The sequence below is a fragment of the Brienomyrus brachyistius genome, chromosome 23 (genome assembly GCF_023856365.1).
Source record: "Brienomyrus brachyistius isolate T26 chromosome 23, BBRACH_0.4, whole genome shotgun sequence".
NCBI lineage: Eukaryota > Metazoa > Chordata > Actinopteri > Osteoglossiformes > Mormyridae > Brienomyrus > Brienomyrus brachyistius.
In genome coordinates, this window is record NC_064555.1 from 19,697,458 (window position 1) to 19,718,531 (window position 21,074).

General features: G+C 45.4%; 1 protein-coding gene across 25 annotated transcripts in view; it reads left to right on the forward strand.

Annotated features, from left to right (window-relative positions):
* LOC125719088 (plectin-like) overlaps positions 1-21,074 on the forward strand; it is a 130,314-nt gene that overhangs the window by 100,300 nt on the left and 8,940 nt on the right. For 20 of the 25 annotated variants that reach the window (XM_048993558.1, XM_048993560.1, XM_048993559.1 and 17 more), the window contains 25 exons: positions 217-323; positions 475-594; positions 1,426-1,521; positions 1,606-1,733; positions 3,031-3,124; positions 3,412-3,566; positions 4,575-4,896; positions 5,718-5,795; positions 5,881-6,042; positions 6,226-6,330; positions 6,413-6,508; positions 6,893-7,018; positions 7,104-7,256; positions 7,552-7,706; positions 7,790-7,916; positions 8,832-9,015; positions 9,239-9,259; positions 9,866-10,023; positions 10,879-11,057; positions 11,266-11,404; positions 13,750-14,106; positions 14,611-14,694; positions 14,885-14,989; positions 15,121-15,219; positions 17,497-20,850. In XM_048993558.1, coding sequence (XP_048849515.1) covers positions 217-323; positions 475-594; positions 1,426-1,521; positions 1,606-1,733; positions 3,031-3,124; positions 3,412-3,566; positions 4,575-4,896; positions 5,718-5,795; positions 5,881-6,042; positions 6,226-6,330; positions 6,413-6,508; positions 6,893-7,018; positions 7,104-7,256; positions 7,552-7,706; positions 7,790-7,916; positions 8,832-9,015; positions 9,239-9,259; positions 9,866-10,023; positions 10,879-11,057; positions 11,266-11,404; positions 13,750-14,106; positions 14,611-14,694; positions 14,885-14,989; positions 15,121-15,219; positions 17,497-20,850 — 6,704 coding nt within the window. The remainder of the gene's footprint in view (positions 1-216; positions 324-474; positions 595-1,425; positions 1,522-1,605; positions 1,734-3,030; positions 3,125-3,411; positions 3,567-4,574; positions 4,897-5,717; positions 5,796-5,880; positions 6,043-6,225; positions 6,331-6,412; positions 6,509-6,892; positions 7,019-7,103; positions 7,257-7,551; positions 7,707-7,789; positions 7,917-8,831; positions 9,016-9,238; positions 9,260-9,865; positions 10,024-10,878; positions 11,058-11,265; positions 11,405-13,749; positions 14,107-14,610; positions 14,695-14,884; positions 14,990-15,120; positions 15,220-17,496; positions 20,851-21,074) is intronic. The other 5 variants (XM_048993561.1, XM_048993556.1, XM_048993557.1 and 2 more) reach the window with 1 other exon arrangement.

The window sequence follows — 21,074 nt, forward strand, 5'->3', positions numbered from 1 at the left end:
GCCAGAGTAGACACACACCATCCATTCAGGACTGAGGCCACCAAGGTCACAGCTTCAGCTGAAAAATTGTTCATGCCCTTCATGTTAAAAGAACCCACCTTACTTGTCTCTCTACATTTGTTTGCCAGGAGCATTCAGCAGTTGCCCATTCATAGATCTCAGTCGGGTTCCTGATTGCTAGCAGCTGAAGGATATTTCCCCTGTTCATTTCTGCAGACGTGGACGTGCCTCATCCCGATGAGAAGTCGATCATCACCTACGTCTCCTCCCTGTATGATGTCATGCCACGCGTGCCTGATGTCCAGGACGGTGTCAGAGCCAATGTGAGCTTTGTTTGTCTAATGTTTAGCTTTTCATATCAGGAAAAGGGCCAGCTTTGCAAAGCCCTCCTAAGTGCAGGTTTGGAACCTGGCACTTGGGAGCAAGGCATGAAAAGGACGCATGCTTACTTTTAACACCCAATGTCCTCCACAGGAGCTGGAGCTGCTTTGGCAGGAGTACTACGACCTGGTGACCCTCCTGCTCCAATGGATACGTCACCACATCGTTGTCTTTGAGGAGAAGAAGTTCCCTTCCAGCTATGAGGAAATCGATGTGAGTTTGTAGGAGCATTTGATGGATTAATGAAAATGTCAGAGTCCTTGGCCTGCCAGTTGCCAGAATATGACTAATCTTAACATGCATCAAAACAGCCACCTGATGAGCTATGATTGAATCTCTTTCAGTATCATTTTAGAATTAATTTCTATTGCTCTTGGTGTGTTGGTTTCTCATTAATATCTATATACTTACTGGCATTTTAACTTATCACCATATTCAATTTATACTCAATATATATTACATTTGAAAGTCTAATGTGGGCAAGGCACAGGACAAAGGAATCTTGAAGAAGCCCAGAATTCCCCTTTGGGAACAACAGAGAATTATTCGTACACAAAAAGGAACTTGCTGTTTTGTAGGGATGAAAGACAAATGCCGCCCAGTGACGTTTAGGCTCAACATTAAAAGAGAAATCCGGTCGAAATAATGTGTTTACTTCATGATACTGAAGATGAAAACAAAACAATATATGGATATTGAATAGAATTATTCACAATTCAGTCATATTTATGTGACATAAAAGCAAGTTACCGCAAACTGGCTTAACTGCACAGGCTGCCGGTTTCTTCTGAAAGGTGACAAACATCACGGACCCCTGTGTGTCACACAGGCATGAACCACATTTCACCATGGTCATTACGGCACTGACTTATTACGGCACTGACTTATTATAATGACACCATTATAATCCATCCGCTTCATTGTCATTTCAGTAAAAACAACAGAAAGGTATTTACGTAACCCTGTGTCTTGAATTAGATGCTCCTCTTATGATATCTAATGGGAAACCAGCCGCATGTCATTATCGCTTCCATAACTTTGCAGATTCTGTGGCGACAGTTCTTAAAGTTCAAAGAGACGGAGCTCCCAGCCAAGGAGGCCGACAAAAACCGCTCCCGGCAAATCTACAAGTCCTTCGAGGTGAGTCACAGACCCCGAGTGACATCGGCTCCAGTCGGACAGCAAGCGAGCCAGGAGGGCTCAGCGGTTATCCTCTCTGTACAGGGCGCTGTGGATGCCGGCCAGGTCAAGGTCCCCCCTGGGTACCACCACATTGACATAGAGAAGGAGTGGGGCCGACTGCACGTGGCCATCCTGGAGAGAGAGAGACTTCTCAGGACAGAGTTTGAGAGGTGAGTCAACAGCAAAGGCTGAAAGAACAGGTCTGCCAAAGCGCTGCCTCACTACTGACAAAGAAGCAGGAGAGTGATTAGCAGTTTGTTTACTTACTTTTACATCTAAGACATGGTCCTTCAAGGGACATGTTTGAGTAAATGGAATCATCCGTAAATTGAGAATGTTACCAATTATGACGCACTGTAAAACTTACCAGGCTCAGTGCTGACGTGCAGCCGCACTGCACGCAAAGTCCGCAGGGTTCCCTCCGTATGATAACGCCCTCGGCCCCGCGCTCTGCAGTCACAGCAGCAGGCTCAGTGCTGATGTGCAGCCGCACTGCATGCAAAGTCCACAGGGTTCCCTCCGTATGATAACGCCCTCGGCCCCGCGCTCTGCAGTCACAGCAGCAGGCTCAGTGTTGAGCACCCAGACGAATGTGGGCTTTGTAAGCACAGTCAAGAGAAGGAAATATGCAAATGTTGCTGACAGTGCTACTGTGGGCTCTAAAACAAGCAGTGATTATTTTAGTTTTATCCATGTCATTAAACTGTGATTTCCCATATCACAAGAAGCAGGGTGTGACGCTTGGCAGGGCTGGATTATGTCACAAGACACTATGAGCCTGGTACTTATTAATCAGACCGGCAGCAGAGGAGCCTGGCTTTCAGCTCTCATTCGAGAGACGTCTAGGCAGCCCTCATTAGCCTCTCGGGCCGGAAGGTGCCCTCCACAGCCTGACATTACCCAGAAGGACTTGGTTGCGTGTTATCGTCGGCCATGACTCTTACACACGACAGCTTACGTTTACAGTACCTGCTTCATCGCCGGGGTCTGTGAGTTTTCAGCTGTTTTTACGTGTTTATGAGAACTAATGACCTCAGAATGTTTGCTAGCCTGTAAATGCCTGTCTGTACATAAGGATTTTCATCCTTCATTTTCATATATTTTCATCCTGTACATTTTCATATATTCAGCATTTTTTCTTAATTTTACGTTGAATTTATTATTGCATTTTAGGAATTATGTATCTAAACTACAATGTAGTTTTCAAGTAACTCTTCAAAAACTTAGAATGTATACCTTTATTCCCGTGATACTGTCAGTATTGCATAGAATAATTCCAATGATCCATGTTTAAAAGTGTTGTAGATCTTTTCCCACATTTTGAATGATTTTATTTTTATTAAATCCGTGCATTAAGCTATGCAGCCCTGTGCTGTGCCATGAACGTCTTAGTGCCTGTTCTCTGTACAGTATAGCGCCTTCTTCCACGCTCTGAGCTGTGGCCTCTGTTTCCTGGAATCTGTTCAGGCTGGAGCGCCTGCAGCGGGTTGTCAGCAAGGTCCAGATGGAGTCCGGGGTGTGTGAGGAGCAGCTGAACCAGGTGGAGACCCTGCTGCAGGCGGTGAGTTAGAAGGGAGGATCCGTCACCTTGGAAATGGAGAGCTGCCAGTTTTAACTTGTTCAAATCCCGAGCGACTGCTCAGAAAGAGGCAGCTGGGAGCTGTTAACAGGGAGATGATTGGTGTTATCTGATATGGTTTTGACAGAAAGTTCCTCTGGTAATTGTCTGATTATGTATTACACTATCGGACACCTTCGTTTACTCACTTATTTAATATAAGTGTCAGAAAATGTGTGAGCATGTGACCGTCTGAGCAGCATTTAAAACCGCTTGGTTCTGTACTCCAGGACGTCCGGCAGCTGAATGCAGGGAAGCCGGCTCAGCACATGTCTGAGATGGAGAAGGACTTGGAGAAGGCAGAGGGGATGATTCGGCTGCTCTTTAATGACGTGCAGTTGCTTAAGGATGGGCGTCACCTACAGGCAGAACAGATGTACAGGAGGTGAGACCTGCTTCATCAGGTGAAATCTTGGAAACAAATACAGTAGAAACATATATAATAAGTACCACGTACACTTAGCTAATATCAGGTAGGACCCACTTAATTAGATACACCTAGCTAGTACCGAGTAGAACCCTCTATATTAGGTACACCTTGTAATACAGAGTAGAACCCACTTTATTAGGTACACCTAGCTAATACCAGGTAGGACCCACTTAATTAGATACACCTAGCTAGTACCAAGTAGAACCTTCTTTATTAGGTACACCTTGTAATACAGAGTAGAACCCACTTTATTAGGTACACCTTGCTAGTACCGAGTAGAACCCTCTTTATTAGGTGCACCTAGCTAATACCAGGTAGGACCCACTTTATTAGGTACACCTTGTAATACAGAGTAGAACCCACTTTATTAGGTACACCTTGTAATACAGAGTAGAACCCACTTTATTAGGTACACCTTGCTAGTACCGAGTAGAACCCTCTTTATTAGGTGCACCTAGCTAGTACCGGGTAAGACCCACTTTATTAGGTACACCTAGGTAATACCAGGTAGGACCCACTTTATTAGGTACACCTAGCTAGCACCGAGTAGAACCCTTTTTATTAGGTACACCTAGATAGATCCAGGTTGGACCAATTTTTTCCACCATAACAATTTCGAGGGTCAATGAATTAATTCAGAGAAACTTTTCATCACATGCGGCACCAACAATTACATCAAATTTAAAATTACGTAGATCTAGCGTATTAGCTATTCCAATGTTTAACCAAACCATAACTGAAGCTTTTAATCCTCTCTCTGTACTGTATCTATTGTGTTGCAATCACATGATTGGCGGTTTGTAGGAGTATGCTGTTTACACCATCAAGAATGTCTACCGAATGAACTGGACACTGAATGTATTTACATCAAATGTTTACAGTTTTGCGTGTATGTAGTGTCCAAAGTGTATGTAATGTGTAAAGCGTTAAATGATACCTATTGTGTCACATGCTTATCACCAGAGTGTATCGTCTGCACGAGCGACTGGTGAACCTGCGTAGTGAATACAACCTGCGTCTGAAGTCGGGAGTGACCAGCGCTCAGATTCCCATAACCTCAACCCTCCAGCAGCACCACATGAGGGCAAAGCCGGAAGTGGATGACGTGACTCTTCGCTACATCCAAGACCTGATGTCCTGGGTAGAGGACAACCAACAGCGTGTGGATGGGGCGGAGTGGGGCTCCGACCTTCCCTCGGTGGAGTCCCAGCTGGGCAGCCACCGTGGCCTACACCAGTCCATCGAGGACTTCCGCTCCAAGATCGAGCGGGCACATGCTGACGAGGTACACCTCTCACAGCAAGACACACAAGTATGTGTGACACTTTTGCTAAATCTACGAGTAATTTTTATTAAACCCAATCTTCATTTGGATAGTAGGAATATTTTCCTAACTTATGTTTTGAAGTCCTTCAATAATTGTTGTGAATGAGCTCCATTGTAATTTAACCCTTTGGGGTCAACAGCATCGTCGGCTTTCTCCTGTATTTCAGTTCATAACTCTCTGAAATCTTATTGTAGAAACACGGAAAAACCGCTGACTAAATCCGTAATCTGACTAAATCCGTAATTAGCGCGTATTCAAATCGCATTCACTTGGTAATTTAATGAACAACGCAAGCCGCAATCCAGATACATCCCCATTAACACCATAAAGGTTCAAACACATGAAAGTTACTACATATTCAATGAAAGGAGCCCAGAAATAGTGACATGAGTTAGGTTTTTCTTATTTATTTATCCAACTGCAACCACACCATTTACTCATCTTCATGTAGCCAAAACTTTGGTGATCAGATATCTGGGAGCAAAACAAACTGCCACCATTGCTTACTATGTACTTTTGTAATATTTCTGCAAGTGCTCCAAACTGCATTTTTCAATGTTTATACTTTGATGTCAAATTACAAACTTAACATAAATCTGACATATTTCCAAAGCACGCTAAGATTAAGATGAGTTTAATGCCAAAACAAATATAGAAGAAATAATTTATTTGCCATGAATTACGTTTATGGTATTGAATGAAATGTGTCACCATGCCCCAGTCAGTGAAAGTGTGTCCCAGAGGGTTAAGAGGAATAATTGTTTTCTTGCTGTCTCCAGAGTCGGCTGTCTTCAGTGACTAAGGCTTCTTACAGAGAATACCTTGGCAAACTGGATCTGCAATATGCCAAACTGCTGGTAAGTGCTAGCTTTTAATTGCGCTCTTTTCCGAAGATCCCCTTTTGCTTGTGCAGGGGTGAGACGTGTCGTTCTTCCGCGTCAGAACTCCTCCAAGGCCCGTCTTCGCAACCTGGACCAGCTGCAGGCCTTTGTCAGCGCCGCCACCAAGGAGCTCATCTGGCTAAATGAGAAAGAGGAGGAGGAGGTGAACTACGACTGGAGTGAGCGCAACACCAACACGACCACCAAGAAAGACAACTACTCGGTATGACTTCTCAAGATGGGTCCCACTGTACGGGGAAAGCCAGACGGGCACATGGGAGATATGCCACGGGACGTGTTTCAGTGATCTTGGGCGACCTTATCATTTAGGTAGCCGACTCCTGCGGTTCTGTCTTCATTGAGGAGCTTTGTAGCATTCGTGTATTATTGCCCTGTCCTGGGTCAGGGTCTAATGCGTGAACTGGAGCTGAGAGAGAGGAAGGTCAACAGTGTGCAGGCAACTGGAGAAAAGCTCCTAAAGGACGCCCACCCGGGCAGGAAGACCGTGGAGGTGAGTGAGGTGAACATCGGATGGCTGAAAGCTGGTAGCTCTCATGCCGTGTTCCTCACCTCGCTCCTCTGTCCTCCCCAAGGCTTTTATTGCGGCTCTGCAGACCCAGTGGAGCTGGATCCTGCAGCTGTGCTGTTGCATCGAGACCCACCTGAGAGAGAACTCCGCCTACTTTCAGGTAGACTGGGAGCCTGGGCTGCCAAAATGGGCCCCTGGGTTCATTGGAAGCTCCTCTATGTTGTACCTTGAACCAAATGTATATTTTTTATCCCGCACTCAGCATTGGGTTTTACGCCTACATTTAAACACCAATGTATCCAAACGATGTACTCATGTTTTTATTGTATTCTTGTCGTGATATTTGCATATTTATTTTCATATGCTGTCTAGGGAAGGGGGTATGGAAAACGGAGGGATGGAGGGATGAATCGATTGATTGAATTATTATTATTAGAATTATGATCGATGCTGTTTATATGAAAACATGAATAAAATATTTCCTATTTTAAGAAATGCTTTTGTAATACTCTTAGCTTACAGTTTCCCCCATGTTTCCATGTAGCTCTTCTCTGACGTCCACGAGGCCGAAAATCGGATGAAGAAGATGCAGGATGTCATGAGGAAGAAGTACACGTGCGAGCGCTCCATCACGGTCACGCGGCTGGAGGACCTCCTGCAGGACGCAGCGGTGCGTGTCGTCTCGCCGCCTAACTCCTGCGCTCCGCGGCCACTCAACCAGCCTGGGGCTCACTGTTGTCTCCTGCCTTCCCCAGGAAGAGAAAGAGCAGCTGAATGAGTTCAAAACTCTGGTGGAAGGACTGAGCAATCGGGCCAAGACCATTGTGCAGCTCAAGCCACGCAACCCAGCGTGCTCTCTGAAGGACCACCTCCCCCTCCAAGCCTGCTGCGACTTCAAACAGATGGAGGTGAGATGCAGTCACTGCTTTTGGAAGTGGACTGATCCATAATCAATATTTAGCCATGGGATGAAATTATGGGCTGCAAGACATATCTGAACTTTGGGGGGTGGGGGGGGGGGGGGTCATATCCTCGTGTTGAGATTGCCAGTGCTGCTGATGACATCACAGTTTTTTTTTGTGTTCGCGCATTACTGCTAACTTAGTGATCCTCCAGAAGTCACACGCTCCGTGGGATGAGACACAGGAATGGGATGCTGAAGGCGCGCACATGCTTTACCTTGTGGTTTCTCCCCCGTCCCAGATCACAGTTCACAGGGGTGACAAGTGTGTACTTCTGAGCAACGCGCAGCCCCAGAAGTGGAAGGTGCAGAACAGCTCTGGGCACGAGGCCGTCGTCCCCTCTGTCTGCTTCCTCATCCCTCCACCGAACAGTGAGGCCTTGGACTCCGTCTCTGGGTCAGCCTTGCCGCCCCGGGTGCCTGCAGGTGTCCTCTGGACCGTCCCATACAAATCTGACCCCTTGCTTGTGTTCCCCCCAGGCTTAGCACCAGCGTCCAGAAGCTGATGGCACTGTGGCAGAAGTTACACCTGGACATGAAGGTTCTTCTGTCCTGGCAGTACCTGATGAGGGACATCCAGCAGATCAACTCCTGGAATGTCATCGTGGTGAGAAATCACAGCCATCCATCTCTAAAACTGCTTATTCAGCTTCGGCTCATGGGCCCAGTGGGTATAGTCATTTAATTCTTCGTTAATTCATTTGGAAGCGGTTCTAAAATGCAGCACGGAGAGACCTGCTAATATATGTGGTGTTACCAGGATGCCATCCTGGGGCAGTCATTTGGATGTTGGATGCGTTGGCTGGGTTAGTGGTTTGCGATGATCGACATTGTCAACCTTTTGGGGGGGACGGGCTTAGCCACACCCATGACCCAACTTAACCACGCCCATGGCCTCCCTTTGCCACACCCATGCCTCCAATTAGCTACACCCACAGCCCAACTTAACCACACCCATGGCCACCCTTAGCCACACCCATGCCTCCCATTAGCCACACCCATGGCTCAACTTAACCACACCCATGGCCACCCTTAGCCACACCCCTCAATTTCCATTGCATTTTTCAGCAACGATCCATGCTAATAAGCTAGTAAGCGATACATGGATTTGTCCAGCAGTTTTTCATGCTATTACACCAGCGTAACAAGTTTTTCTAGCAATTCTATGCCTGCCATCGTCATACAGGCAAAAACCAAGGACTTAATCTGAAAACAAGTGCTTTTAATAACAGCATAATAAACCGGGGAGGTATATTTTTTAATTTCATTAACGATTCTGAGAATTTTTAAATAGTTCTTGGAAAAAAGAATTGTTTTCACAGATGTTTTTTTTTAATATTAGTGTGAAGCATCTTTAAATAGAGGCAGCCCGGAATAAGTAGGTAAAGTCTTAAGCAGCAAACATGTCTCTGACGTCAGCTCTCTGACATTCAGATCTTTCTTTTTAAAGCTGTTTGTACTCCCATCTGGGCTCATTTGGGACTCACTGCCTCCCCGTCTCTCCCTCCCACCTGCTGTCCAGTTTAAGACGCTGAAGGTTGAGGAGTATAAGCAGGTCTTCCGCAGCTTGGAGCTGCACTACCAGGACTTCCTGCGGGACAGCCAGCACTCCCAGCTGTTTGGGCCTGACGACCGGCTGCATGCGGAGGGCAGTTACAAGAAGGCGTCTCAGCACTACGATGAGCTGCTGTGCTCCGTGGAGAGAGGTGTGCATCGCCACGTCGCACAGGAGGAGCCTCGCTTTGCCTTTTCGTCTCATTCCAAAGTGCACCTTTAACTCTCATGTTATTTTTACTGATCATCAGACACATTTTGCTATCAATGCACTGATGGAATACATGCCTACACATTGTTGTGGCTTTGTTTAGTGGATCTTCATATTCTGAGTTTGGTAAACAGTAAAATGTAAATGTCGCATTTACTTTTCAGTGTCACTGGTTGGCCATAGTGGTGAGTTAGGTTTGGATGTCGTGTTTGTTGGAACGTAAATGAATCAACTGTCTTTTTAAAATAATTCCGTTGCAATGATTGCTGATGCTGAATACTAACAGGAAAGGTGTGAACTGGACAGTGCATGGCGTGTCACGGTGTGATTTCTGGCCCCGAAATGTAAAGCACTGTTTCCCTGATATACTGTGATCTAAACCCAGAAAGATTAGATTAAATGTTTTAGACAGGAGCTCAAAGACATAGCTATAAATGGTTGAGTGGTGTGAAACTAATATCTAATTTCATGTTAATTTTATGTAGATTGATTCTGGGAATAATGATACAGGCACTCAGGGGTGGGGTGGGAGCAGGACCCCCCACCCCTCAGTTTCTTCAGGGGTGCTGCACTCTGCTCTACCCTCTGACTCCAAAACTCATTCCCACTTCTGTATGTGTCCGTTTGTCTTATGGAGAGCCAAGTGGGAAAGATGAAAAGACAAATTCTCCACGGGGATGAAGTATTATTATTATTATCAGCATGACAAATGGATATATTCTGACCTGGGAAAGTTTTGCGCTGAGGCTTCTGTTCAGGGAACAGATTTTAACACACTCTTGTGTGTCCAGGTGAGCAGGAAGAGTCAGCGTGCAAGAGCTACATCACCCAGCTGAAAGACCTGCGGCTGAAGCTGGAAGAGTGGGAGGCACGCACCGTCAACCGCATCCGCCAGACCATGGAGAAAGACCCGCTGAAGGACTGCACACAGAAGGCCGCCGAGCAGGAGGTACCGTCCCCTGGAAGCCGCCTCTTCTCGTCTGATAGAGGAAAAGGGCCCCTGTGCATGTTCATCACTCCGCGTTCGTCGGCACATCTAGACTGTGGGCGTTTTATCATTTTCACCAGCTGTTTGAGGAATTGAAAAATGCTAGTAATTATAAGAAATAATAAATACCAGCAAAAGTTAGGATTTAGAATTAGGTTTTAAAGGCCACGCTGCCTGCCTGGATGACTGAATTTTTTGTTTCACTCTTGAGAGAGTGGGCCAGAATGAGCAGAGGAATTTGACAGAGACATAGAACAAAGGAGCAGGACAGGAAATGGTGAAAAGAACAATCAACAAGCATGTGGGAGCTGCTGACTGGCACAGGGAGTCAGGAAAGCGAGCTGGGTGGGGTGGCTTCGGTTGTTTAGCCCTTTTTCCTGAGCTGGAGGGAGCAGAGGGAAAGCAGAAAGTGCCCCAGCTCCCTGACCTTCCTCTGCTACGCCGCGCCTCCATGGATCCCACTGATGATTTGGTAGGAGTGCTGCTCGATCTCCTGCTGCGCCTCCTCTTGTCCCTCCTGGGACTCCTTCTGCTGGCCGTGCTCTCGCTGCTTTTCCACTTCGACCTGCTGGAGGCCATTTGTCATGCCACGCTGTCCAGGCGGGCAGGACCCACCGACCGGAACCAGCGCCGTGTCCAACCATGGGTACTTCGGGTTCTGGGCTGATCATTATACCTGTGAAATGATTCATGTTTTATCTGACTTTGGGGTTTCTTAACACATGCTGTCTTTTGCTGATTCGTCTCTGGCGAATCAGCTCGTAAAAGTGTCTTTTTATACTGTCATTAACGTTCTCTGTGTTTTTTTTTTCTTAGAAAGTTCAGGCCGAACTGCTGGGCATCAAGAAGAGTCTGGACTTGATGGTGCCAAAGGCGGAGACGGTTCTGGCTTCCCCTGTGCAGCCCAGCTCTGCCCCCGTTCTGCGCTCTGAGCTGGACATCACCTTAAAGAAGATGGATCATGTCTACAGCCTGTCCTCTGTTTACCTGGAGAAGTGAGTCTCATCCAGGGCTTTGTTTCTGCCTGGTCTCCATGAGGAAATTTGGCCTGTTTTTGTCTCTCGCCTCACAGGCTAAGAAATACCCATGTTAAAAACGACATAAAGTGTTTCATGGTAAAAACGACAGCACACGCGGCATTGCGTGAGGTGGTAACATCCCTCTCCCCTCCCCCATCCTCTTCTCTTGTTCTTCTCTTGGCAGACTGAAGACCATAAAGGTGGTCATCCGCAGCACGCTCGGAGCCGAAGAGGTGCTGAGAAGGTACGAGTGCCGTCTGCGTGAGGTCAGGAAGGTGCCCGTCGACGCCAAGGAGCTGGAATCCGACCATAATGAGCTGAAGGTACTGTATGGCCTCCACATCGCAACATAGCTGTTTATTGCGATGTCTGAGTGTTGAAATTCGTTGCTGTGGAATTACACTATGCTGTTTTGTTTTACTCTAGCAGATTTAAAAGGTCTCTGGGGTCGACGGCATCGTCGGCGATGTCGCATATCTTTCTCGTGTATTTCAGTTCATAACTCGCTGAAATATTATTGCTCATTCAAATTGCATTTGCGTTGTAATTTGATGAACAACGCAACGGTGAAATGCGATGCAGATACATCACCATCAGCTCCATAAAAGGGGGGGGATGTGGCCAGGTGTGAATGGCTCATGCAGACACATGAAAGTTGCTACATATTCAATGAAAGGAGCCCAGAAATGGTGACATGAGTTCGGTTTTTCTTATTTATTTATCCAACTGAATGTTGCAGCTACACCATTTAGTCATCTTTATGTAGCCACTTTGGTGACCAGATATCTGAGATCAAAACAAACTGCCACCATTGCTTACTATGTACTTTTATAATGTTTCTGCAAGTGTTCCAAACTACATTTTGCAATGTCTATACTTTGATGTCAAATTACAAACTTCACATAAATCTGACATATTTAAAAAAGTATTAATATTAATATCTAATATTCTTATCAATATTAGAGTTGGCAAGGCATGCTTGCTTTTTGCAAATGTATGCATTTATTATTGGAAATCAATTACCAACAATAAACAGCAACAAAGATTGTCCAAAGGTCAAGAAACCCTTCATCACTTAAGAAAAACTCACGCCCAACAACAGATCGGCACGTTGACCTGCTAAATATTACGTATTACTTGTTCATATAACTAAGCACATATCAGAGGTCGGCAAGCTTTTTAAAGCAAAAAGCCATTTTATCGTAAATGTCTAACCCAAGATTTACAAAGAGCCCCAACAGATAGAGAAGAGGGTTTGAGATATGATTTTTTTTTTATGCAATATCGGTATATTTAACACAAAAACAAAACTTCAAGCACTTACAAAAAATAAAGAAATGCAAATTCGTTGGGGGGGGGGGTTCTCAGTTTTAAATCACTCAGACACGTAACAGCGTAACACAATATTGTTCAGTTCTGTAGTGACAGTCTTCACCTTCACCCAAGTTCGTTTGACTGTGCAGTTGTCTGTCCTTCAATCTCCACTTCAGTTCTTCTAACCAAGCTGATCGAGCAGCGCAAAATGTCCTCACCGCTCCGATCTCAGCTGGCTATAATATGTAAATCGGAGAAAATATAATAATTTTACGAAGATCAGGGAAGGCGTGATGACGATTTACTACGCAAAGTATATGAAAGAATTACGAATCCCAATAAACTTAATAAGCTTACATCCAATCTCGGACACTTAAGAAAACTCCGGAAAGCACACCATTTGACCGGAGACATACTCTCGTAGAGAATGACTTTGAGGAAGATGCAAATTATGCAGTTAAGACATCACAGAAGAGTGCGATGGACCGCCTCATTCACATATAACTAAAGAAATACCTAAATGAAAAATAATATTAACCCATAAATAAATTATTTATATTTACGAAAGTATTATCATAATATCTCATGAAAATGCGTCTATCGTTCTGAGAAGAGTCACAGCCTGCATGGTATTTAAGACCAGATGTACTTTGGCGGTAACTCATTTCACATCGACAGTAACTGCAAATGACTTTGGTCTTGTCGATGGACCCATCTGACAGAGTTTTGAAGCTGGACCTGCCATTCAAAGTACTGTTTTCTTTGTTCATTATTTTTCCTGAGCTGCCAGTGGGCTAAGCCTGTGTGCCTGTAATCACAAGCTCATCGGTTCAAACCCAGCCTCAGAACGTCTGTGGGCCCTTGAGCAAGGCCCTCAACCCCCAGCTCCCTGGGCGCCGCTACGGGTGGCAGCCCTTTGCGGACAACTTACTCTACAAAGAGCAAGTTGAGGGAGGTGTAAAGACAATTTCCCCATGGGGATCAATGAAGTATCGATTATTATTATTATTATTATTATTCGACTCAACACACGTTAATGGCATCAAAAAAATTAGTCACGTTATAATGAATTCCCGTTGACGTGCTATTATCTCGTTAACTTTAACAGCCCAGATTTATATAAATACCAGAGTTATACCAGATCCTATTGCATTGTACTATTTATATCATTATATATTATTTATTATATTATTTATATGTATGTATAAACGAATGATAACAGCAATGATAAATGTAGTTATAAATTAGAGTCAGTAACATTCATGGGGGGGCATGGTGGCCTCACTCCTCCAAGTTGTTTGATAATAATGACAGATTTTTCATCCCTCTGACCCCCCCCTCCGTGTCCATGCAGAAAATGCAGACCGAGGCGCAGGAACAGCAGCCTCTGTTTGACCAGCTGGATGCGGAGCTGCGCGAGGCTACGCTGGTCAGCGAGCACATGTCGCGGGTGCACAGTGAGCACGACGCCGAACTGGAGCGCTACCGGCAGCAGGCATGCACCCTGCAGGACCGCTGGCAGGCCGTCTTTGCCCAGATCGACCTGCGGCTGAATGAGCTGGAGCACCTCGACCGCCAGATGCGCTCCTACCGCGGCAGCTACGATGCGCTGATGCTCTGGGCCGCCGATGCCAAACGGCGCCAGGAGGCCATCCAGGCCGTGCCCATCGGGAATAGCGAGGCGCTCCGGGAGCAGCTCTCTCAGGAGCAGGTGAGATGCCCTCTGTGATCTCCGCTCCTCAGTGAATAGAAGGACCAGATATTTAAGTGGTAGACGTTCTTCAACTGGGCTGGCACAGTGGTGCAGTGGTTAGGACTGTTGCCTCACACCTCTGGGATCACGATTTTAAGTCTCGACCGGACTTCTGTATGTGTACATGGAATTTGAAATGATTAATGTTGTCCTAGGGTTTTCTCCAAGTACACCAGTTCCCCCCCTCTGTGCCAAGACATGCTGTGGTTAATTGGAGTTGCCAAATTGCCCGTAGTGTGCATGTGTGAGTGAATGGTGTGTTACTCTGCCCTGCGATGAGTTGGTGCCCAATCCTGTGTTGTTCCCTGCCTTGCGCCCATAGCCTCTGGATAAGGCTCCAGACCCCCCCCCCCCCAACCCTGGACGGGACAATTGTTTACATAAAATGGATGGATGGATATTCTTTACCCATTAATGTTGTTTAAAGTAAAGTGTTCTTCGTATCCATGACATCTCGCACAGAAACTCCTGGACGAAATCGAGAAAAACAAAGAAAAGGTGGACGAGTGTCAGAAACATGCCAAGGCCTACATTGATGCTATCAAGGTAACCATGTGGACTGTGGGAAGTCAATGCATTAAATATTTTCACCTTAGAACACTGAGTACCAGAACCCAGGCACTTGAGCGTCTACATTTTCATATATTAAAAATTAAATGTGCTGGACCATTAAATATGACAGAGAAAGCTGCTCGAGTTGATTTGAATGCTCAGTCCAAAAATCTTGTTGATTCAGGATTATGAGCTTCAGCTGATAGCTTACAAAGCCTTGATTGAGCCCTTGGCTTCTCCCATGAAGAAAACCAAAATGGAGTCCATTTCAGATAACATCATTCAGGAGGTAAGTGTTATGTTTCATTGGAATCAGAGGTTAAAAAGGTACCTATTGGGATTTAATGCATGTTATGATGATACTTGTTATTTAGATTCTTGTGATGTGCTGCAAAGTCTAATTAATGCTTTTATCCCCAGTATGTTACACTGCGGACTCGCTATAGTGAGCTTATGACTCTGACCAGCCAGTACATCAAGTTCATTATTGGCTCACAGCGCCGCCTGGAGGACGAGGAGGTAAGTTACACACTCTCCCGGAGGATAAACCTTGTAAAACTAACCACACACCTATGGTTCAATGTAGGAATGGCAATATATATTATCATGCATACAAATTACAGAATGCTAGTGGACAGACTGGGAAAAATGATCACTGTATTTATATGAAATAATTAGATGTCATGTTAAAAATAAGCAATTGAAATAAGGAATTACAAATAGAATATAAAATGTATTTTGTTAGAGGTTCGGAACTGACAGAGGATATATTTGCCTAGATATGAGTATTTCATTCTGTTTGATTGAGTTACAAAGCCTGTCCAAGCCCTAATCCCGTCTCAGCACGGTTAGCACAGCGCTAACCCACAGCCAAAGAGACGTTTGCTGTTATCCTGGCACCACTCTGCTTTATTCAGTGGTATCCGCCTGCCATTCACTGCATACGTTAGCGTAGAGATGCCAGGCCAGTCCGTCACTGGGCACTGGGCCTTCGCAGATGCACGTGCGGCAGCATCCTTTCAGCCTGAAGCAAACTCACCATCCTAATTTCCCAGTGTCCACACGTTCATTTATGACAGATTATAACTTAGATATAGAATATCTAAGCAGTGGACCATGTTCTTCCTGAGTAACACCATTGCTTGCTTGTTTAATGGTGTTCTCTGTGAATCCTCATTAGCTTTCTTGACAGCTCGCAGCCTTATATTTGTTTTCTACCAATTGAAAACAACACTTACTATTTGTTTGGCTCACTGACACCGGATTTCAGTGTTACTGCTCACACTGAGTCTGCTTCAGAACTGAGTGTCATGTCTTCCTGAATTCCTTTTTCTAGCCGACACTATTCTTTTAGTAGTGTATTGTCCTCTTTTCTTTTCTAACCGTTATTTTCTGTTTGCTTTCCTAAAATGCTTGCCAGTGCTTTTTCATGATGAATTTTAATCTTGTTTGGGCGCTAAAGAGGTAAATTATCCACAAAGCATCGAATCAATCTCCTCCATTCCTCATCACCAGGCTTCAATCCCTGCTTTGGGTCCTCAACATGATCTGCTCCGTCACGCAGCATGCCGCAAACAGCCTCATGCTGCTATATTGCTATATTTGGCACTATATATTAGCATCTTATGAGGCTATGTGGTTTGTCTGGCAGGTTCAGACATTGTTGTTACATGCATTATTGTATCCAGTCTGGTTGTCTATTTTCAAACCAGGAAAGCATATATTTACTGTAAAAAAAAAAATAGGGTGACCAGATACTCCATGTCAGGGAGGACATTTTGAGCTACTTCAGGTTTTACAAAACTTACTTAAAAACTGAAAGGCTCCTCTGCTCGGCTAAATTGTTCAGCTCTTCTTGTGCTTTGACTGGTTTGTTTCCTTGATTGAAAGACTCATCCGGCTGGTTCACATTGATGTTCGTGACACTTGCATGATTACAGGAGACTGACCAACCAGCACACAGCAAGAACATAAATAAAATCCAGGTTCCTTTATTTAAAATGGTAGTTTACAAATTCTGTCCCAGCTCAAAGTGTCCCCCCTGACGTAAAGTCGCTGGTCACCCTAATATAAGCATAAACCATAGATGTATAAATGTCGTTAGGGTGAATATTTGAGAATAACGCACAATGAATCCAAGTTCCGGAACAGTATCCTGGGGAACCATTGCTAATAAATAGCTACCGCCTTTGGTTCATAATAGGGACACATGGCCATGGGATTGTGAAGCTGGGTTGTCCTCCACCATGTGTCATTTTCTTTGCCGCATCACTCAGCTGTGTCTTCTAAGGCAGAGGATTGGGGGTTGGCTAGGTGGTCGCGTCTTAGCTCCGAACCGCAAACTCCTGTCATTCAATTCAGCATTTTCTTTAAAAACAAAGATTGACGAAAAGCTCAATTTTAACACTCTATAATCTATTCTGGTTTGACATTTTTCTTTTTAAAATCATTGCCATAGGCTTTCTATCAGTGTATTTTATTAGCGTCTTTTCATGTATGCCATTTATCCTTGACAACAGCTCACATTGAGGACCTTAGAGGAGATTTTCTCGGAAGAGCAAAACAGACTTGACATTGTAAACCCTAACGTGTTGTGGAACGTGTTGTGTAATAAGTAATGTTTCATTCTGTTTTCCATGCATTAACTGAATGTCACATGGCATCTTCAATAATTTTCCAGTGCAGGATAACTTATATTTTACGTTGCCTGTAGCTACATGTACCTGTAATTTACTGAGCCTATAATTAACCCATTTTAGTAACATTTTTATTTGCCGTTTGCTTCTGCTAACACAGAAAGCTACCGAGAAACTTAAAGAGGAAGAGAGGAGGAAACTCGCGAAGATGCAAGCTGAGTTAGAGAAACAGAAGCAGTTAGCGGAGGCTCACGAGGAAGCTATTGCTAAAGCGGAGCGAGAAGCTGAAGAGCTGAAGCTCAAGATGAAAGAAGAGGTCACCAAAAGGGAAATGGTGGCCGTGGACGCAGAGAAGCAAAAGCACAACATCCAGCAGGAGCTGCACGAGCTCAAAAACCTCTCGGAGCAGCAGATAAAATCTAAGAGCTACCAGGTGGAGGAGGCCCTGCAGAGCCGAACCAAGGTTGAGGAGGAGATTCACCTAATCAGAATCCAGCTGGAGACAACGACGAAGCAGAAATCCATGGCCGAGGCGGAACTCAGTGAGCTAAGGGAGCGGGCAACTGAAGCCGAGCGCCTGAGGAAGACCGCTCAGGAGGAGGCAGAAAAGCTGCGCAAGCAGGTGAACGAGGAGTCCCAGATGAAGCGTAAAGCGGAAGAGGAGCTGAAGCGCAAAGCGGAAGCTGAGAAGGAAGCTGCCAAACAGAAGCAGAAAGCCCTGGAGGACCTGGAGAGGTTCAAGCTGCAGGCTGAAGAAGCAGAGCGGAGGATGAAGCAGGCCGAAGTAGAAAAGGAGAGGCAAATCCAAGTGGCCCATGATGTAGCTCAAAAAAGCGCGGCCACAGTATTAGAGAGCAAACGTATGTCCCTGGCAGAGAAGACAACCGAACTGGAAGAGTCACTGAAACAGCAGCACAGCACCGTGTTGCAGCTGCAAGAAGAAGCCGGGCAGCTTAAGAAACAGCAGGCAGATGCAGACAAAGCCAGAGAAACGGCAGAGAAGGAGCTGGAAAAATGGAGGCAGAAGGCCAATGAAGCTCTAAGACTGAGACTCCAAGCTGAGGAGGAAGCCCTCAAGAAGAGCCAAGCTCAGGAGGAAGCCGAGAGACAGAAAGAGGATGCAGAGCGGGAGGCAAAAAAGAGGGCTAAAGCTGAAGAATTTGCCCTGAAGCAGAAGGAGATGGCAGAGCAAGAGCTGGAGAAGCAAAGGAAAATGGCAGAAGAAACAGCCCAGCAGAAGCTCTCCGCAGAGCAGGAGCTAATCCGTCTTAAGGCAGACTATGAGCACGCCGAGCAGCAGAGATCACTTCTAGATGATGAGCTCAACCGCCTGAAAAATGAGGTCAATGCAGCTGTGAAACAGAGGAAACAGCTAGAAGACGAACTGGCAAAAGTGCGATGTGAAATGGACAGTCTCCTCGAGCATAAAGCCAGAGCAGAGCAGGAGACCTTGTCCAACACTGAAAAGAGCAAGCAACTTATTGAGACTGAGGCAGCAAAAATGAAGAAGCTTGCAGAGGAAGCTTCAAAGCTTCGATCGATCGCAGAGGAAGCGAAGAAGCAGAGGCAAGTGGCTGAGGAAGAAGCAGCGAGGCAGAGATCCGAAGCTGAGAGGATCCTCAAAGAAAAGTTGGCTGCCATTAATGACGCGACTCGGTTGAAAACTGAAGCTGAGATTGCTCTCAAGGAGAAGGAGTCTGAAAACGAAAGGCTCAGAAGACAAGCTGAAGATGAAGCATACCAGAGAAAGATGCTAGAAGACCAAGCAGCGCAACATAAGAAAGACATCGAGGACCAAGTTTCCCAACTCAAAAAGTCCTCAGATACTGAAATAGAAAGGCAGAGGGTAATTGTAGAAGAAACCTTGAACCAGAAGAGAATAGTTGAGGAGGAAATACACATTCTCAAGATCAACTTTGAAAAGGCTTCAGCAGACAAGACGGACCTTGAGCAGGAGCTGAACAAACTGAAAAGCATTGCAGAAGAAAGTCAGCGGAGTAAACTACAGGCAGAAGAAGAAGCCGAGAAGCTTCGCAAGCTAGCCCTGGAGGAGGAAACCCTGAGAAAGGAGGCAGAGGAAAAGGTAAAAAAGATTGCTGCCGCAGAAGAAGAGGCTGCTAACCAGCGGAAGGCTGCACAGGTGGAAGTTGAGCGCCTTAAGACGAAAGCTTCTGAAGCCAACAAACAGAAAGAGAATGCTGACAAGGAGGCAGAGAAACAGATTGCTCTCGCCAAAGAAGCTGCAGAGAAATGCTTTGCTGCAGAACAGAAAGTACAGGACGTCCTTGTGCAGCAAAAGGAGGATAAACTCATTCAGGAGAAGTTGAAGGAAGAGTTTGACAAAGCCAGGAAGCTGGCAGAAGAGGCAGAGAAGGCCAAAGAGAAGGCGGAAAAAGAGGCTGCCCTACTTCGGCAAAAAGCAGAGGACGCGGAACGCCAGAAGCAAGCTGCCGAGAAGGAAGCTGTCAATAAAGCCAAAGCTCAGGAAGGTGCGGAAAAGCTGAGAAAGGAGGCAGAAACGGAGGCTTCAAAGCGAGCAGAGGCTGAAGCTGCAGCTCTGGGGCAGAAGCAGCAAGCTGATGCCGAGATGGCAAAGCACAAAAAACTTGCTGAAAAGATCCTGAAGCAGAAGGGTAAAGTTGAAGAGGAATTATCAAAGGTGAAGATGCAGCTGGACGAGACAGATAAACAGAAAACTCTTCTGGATGAGGAGCTAAAGCGTCTGAAGGATGAGGTGAGTGACGCGATCAAGCAGAAGGCCCAAGTAGAGCATGAGCTTCAGAACGTCAAGCTGCAGATGGAGCAACTCTTCCAAAAAAAGCTTGAGATTGAAGAACAGAACAAGCAGCTAATTAAAAAAGATAAGGACAGCACTCAGAAGTTTTTGGAGGAGGAAGCAGAGAAGATGAAGAATCTGGCTGAAGAAGCAGCCCGTCTCAGCTTAGAGGCTGAGGAGGCTGCTCAAATGAGGCTTCTTGCAGAGTCTGACCTTACACAGCAGAGAGCACTTGCTGATAAAATGCTCAAGGAGAAAATGCAAGCTATCCAGGAGGCAACTAAACTGAGAGAAGAGGCAGAGATGCTCCAAAAGCAGAAGGATCTGGCTCAGGAGCAAGCTAAGAAGCTGCTTGAGGACAAGCAGCAGATGCAGCAGCGCCTGGAAGAAGAGACGGAAGGTTTTCAGAAGTCCTTGGAAGCAGAGCGTCTGAGACAGCAGGAGATCATTGCCGAGGCAGAGAAATTGAAGCTGAGAGTATGTCAACTTAGTGACGCCCAGTCTAAAGCTGAAGAGGAGGCCAGGAAGTTCAAGGAACAAGCTGATAGCATCAGCGCTCGTCTTCATAAAACGGAGAGTGCGACAGCTGAAAAACTCACAGCTATGCAGAAACTGGAGGTTCAGCGGTTACAGAGCAATAAAGAGGCAGACGACCTTCGCCAAGCAATTGCTGATCTTGAAAAGGAGAAGGAGAAATTAAAAAAGGAGGCAGCAGAATTACAAAATAAGTCAAAAGAGGTATTATGTCAGAATGTTATCATTGTAATCTACATTGAATTAATAAAATGTAACCGTCTAAAAATGAACGGAGCTAATTTATTAGGCGTACATTTATGTGTTTATTTGAATTACACTGCTAATATTATATGGGCATCAGTTTCTACATTAATAATAACCACACACTGTATATACATATTTAAATATATTCTAAGTACATAAACATTTGCACTGAAAATGTACAT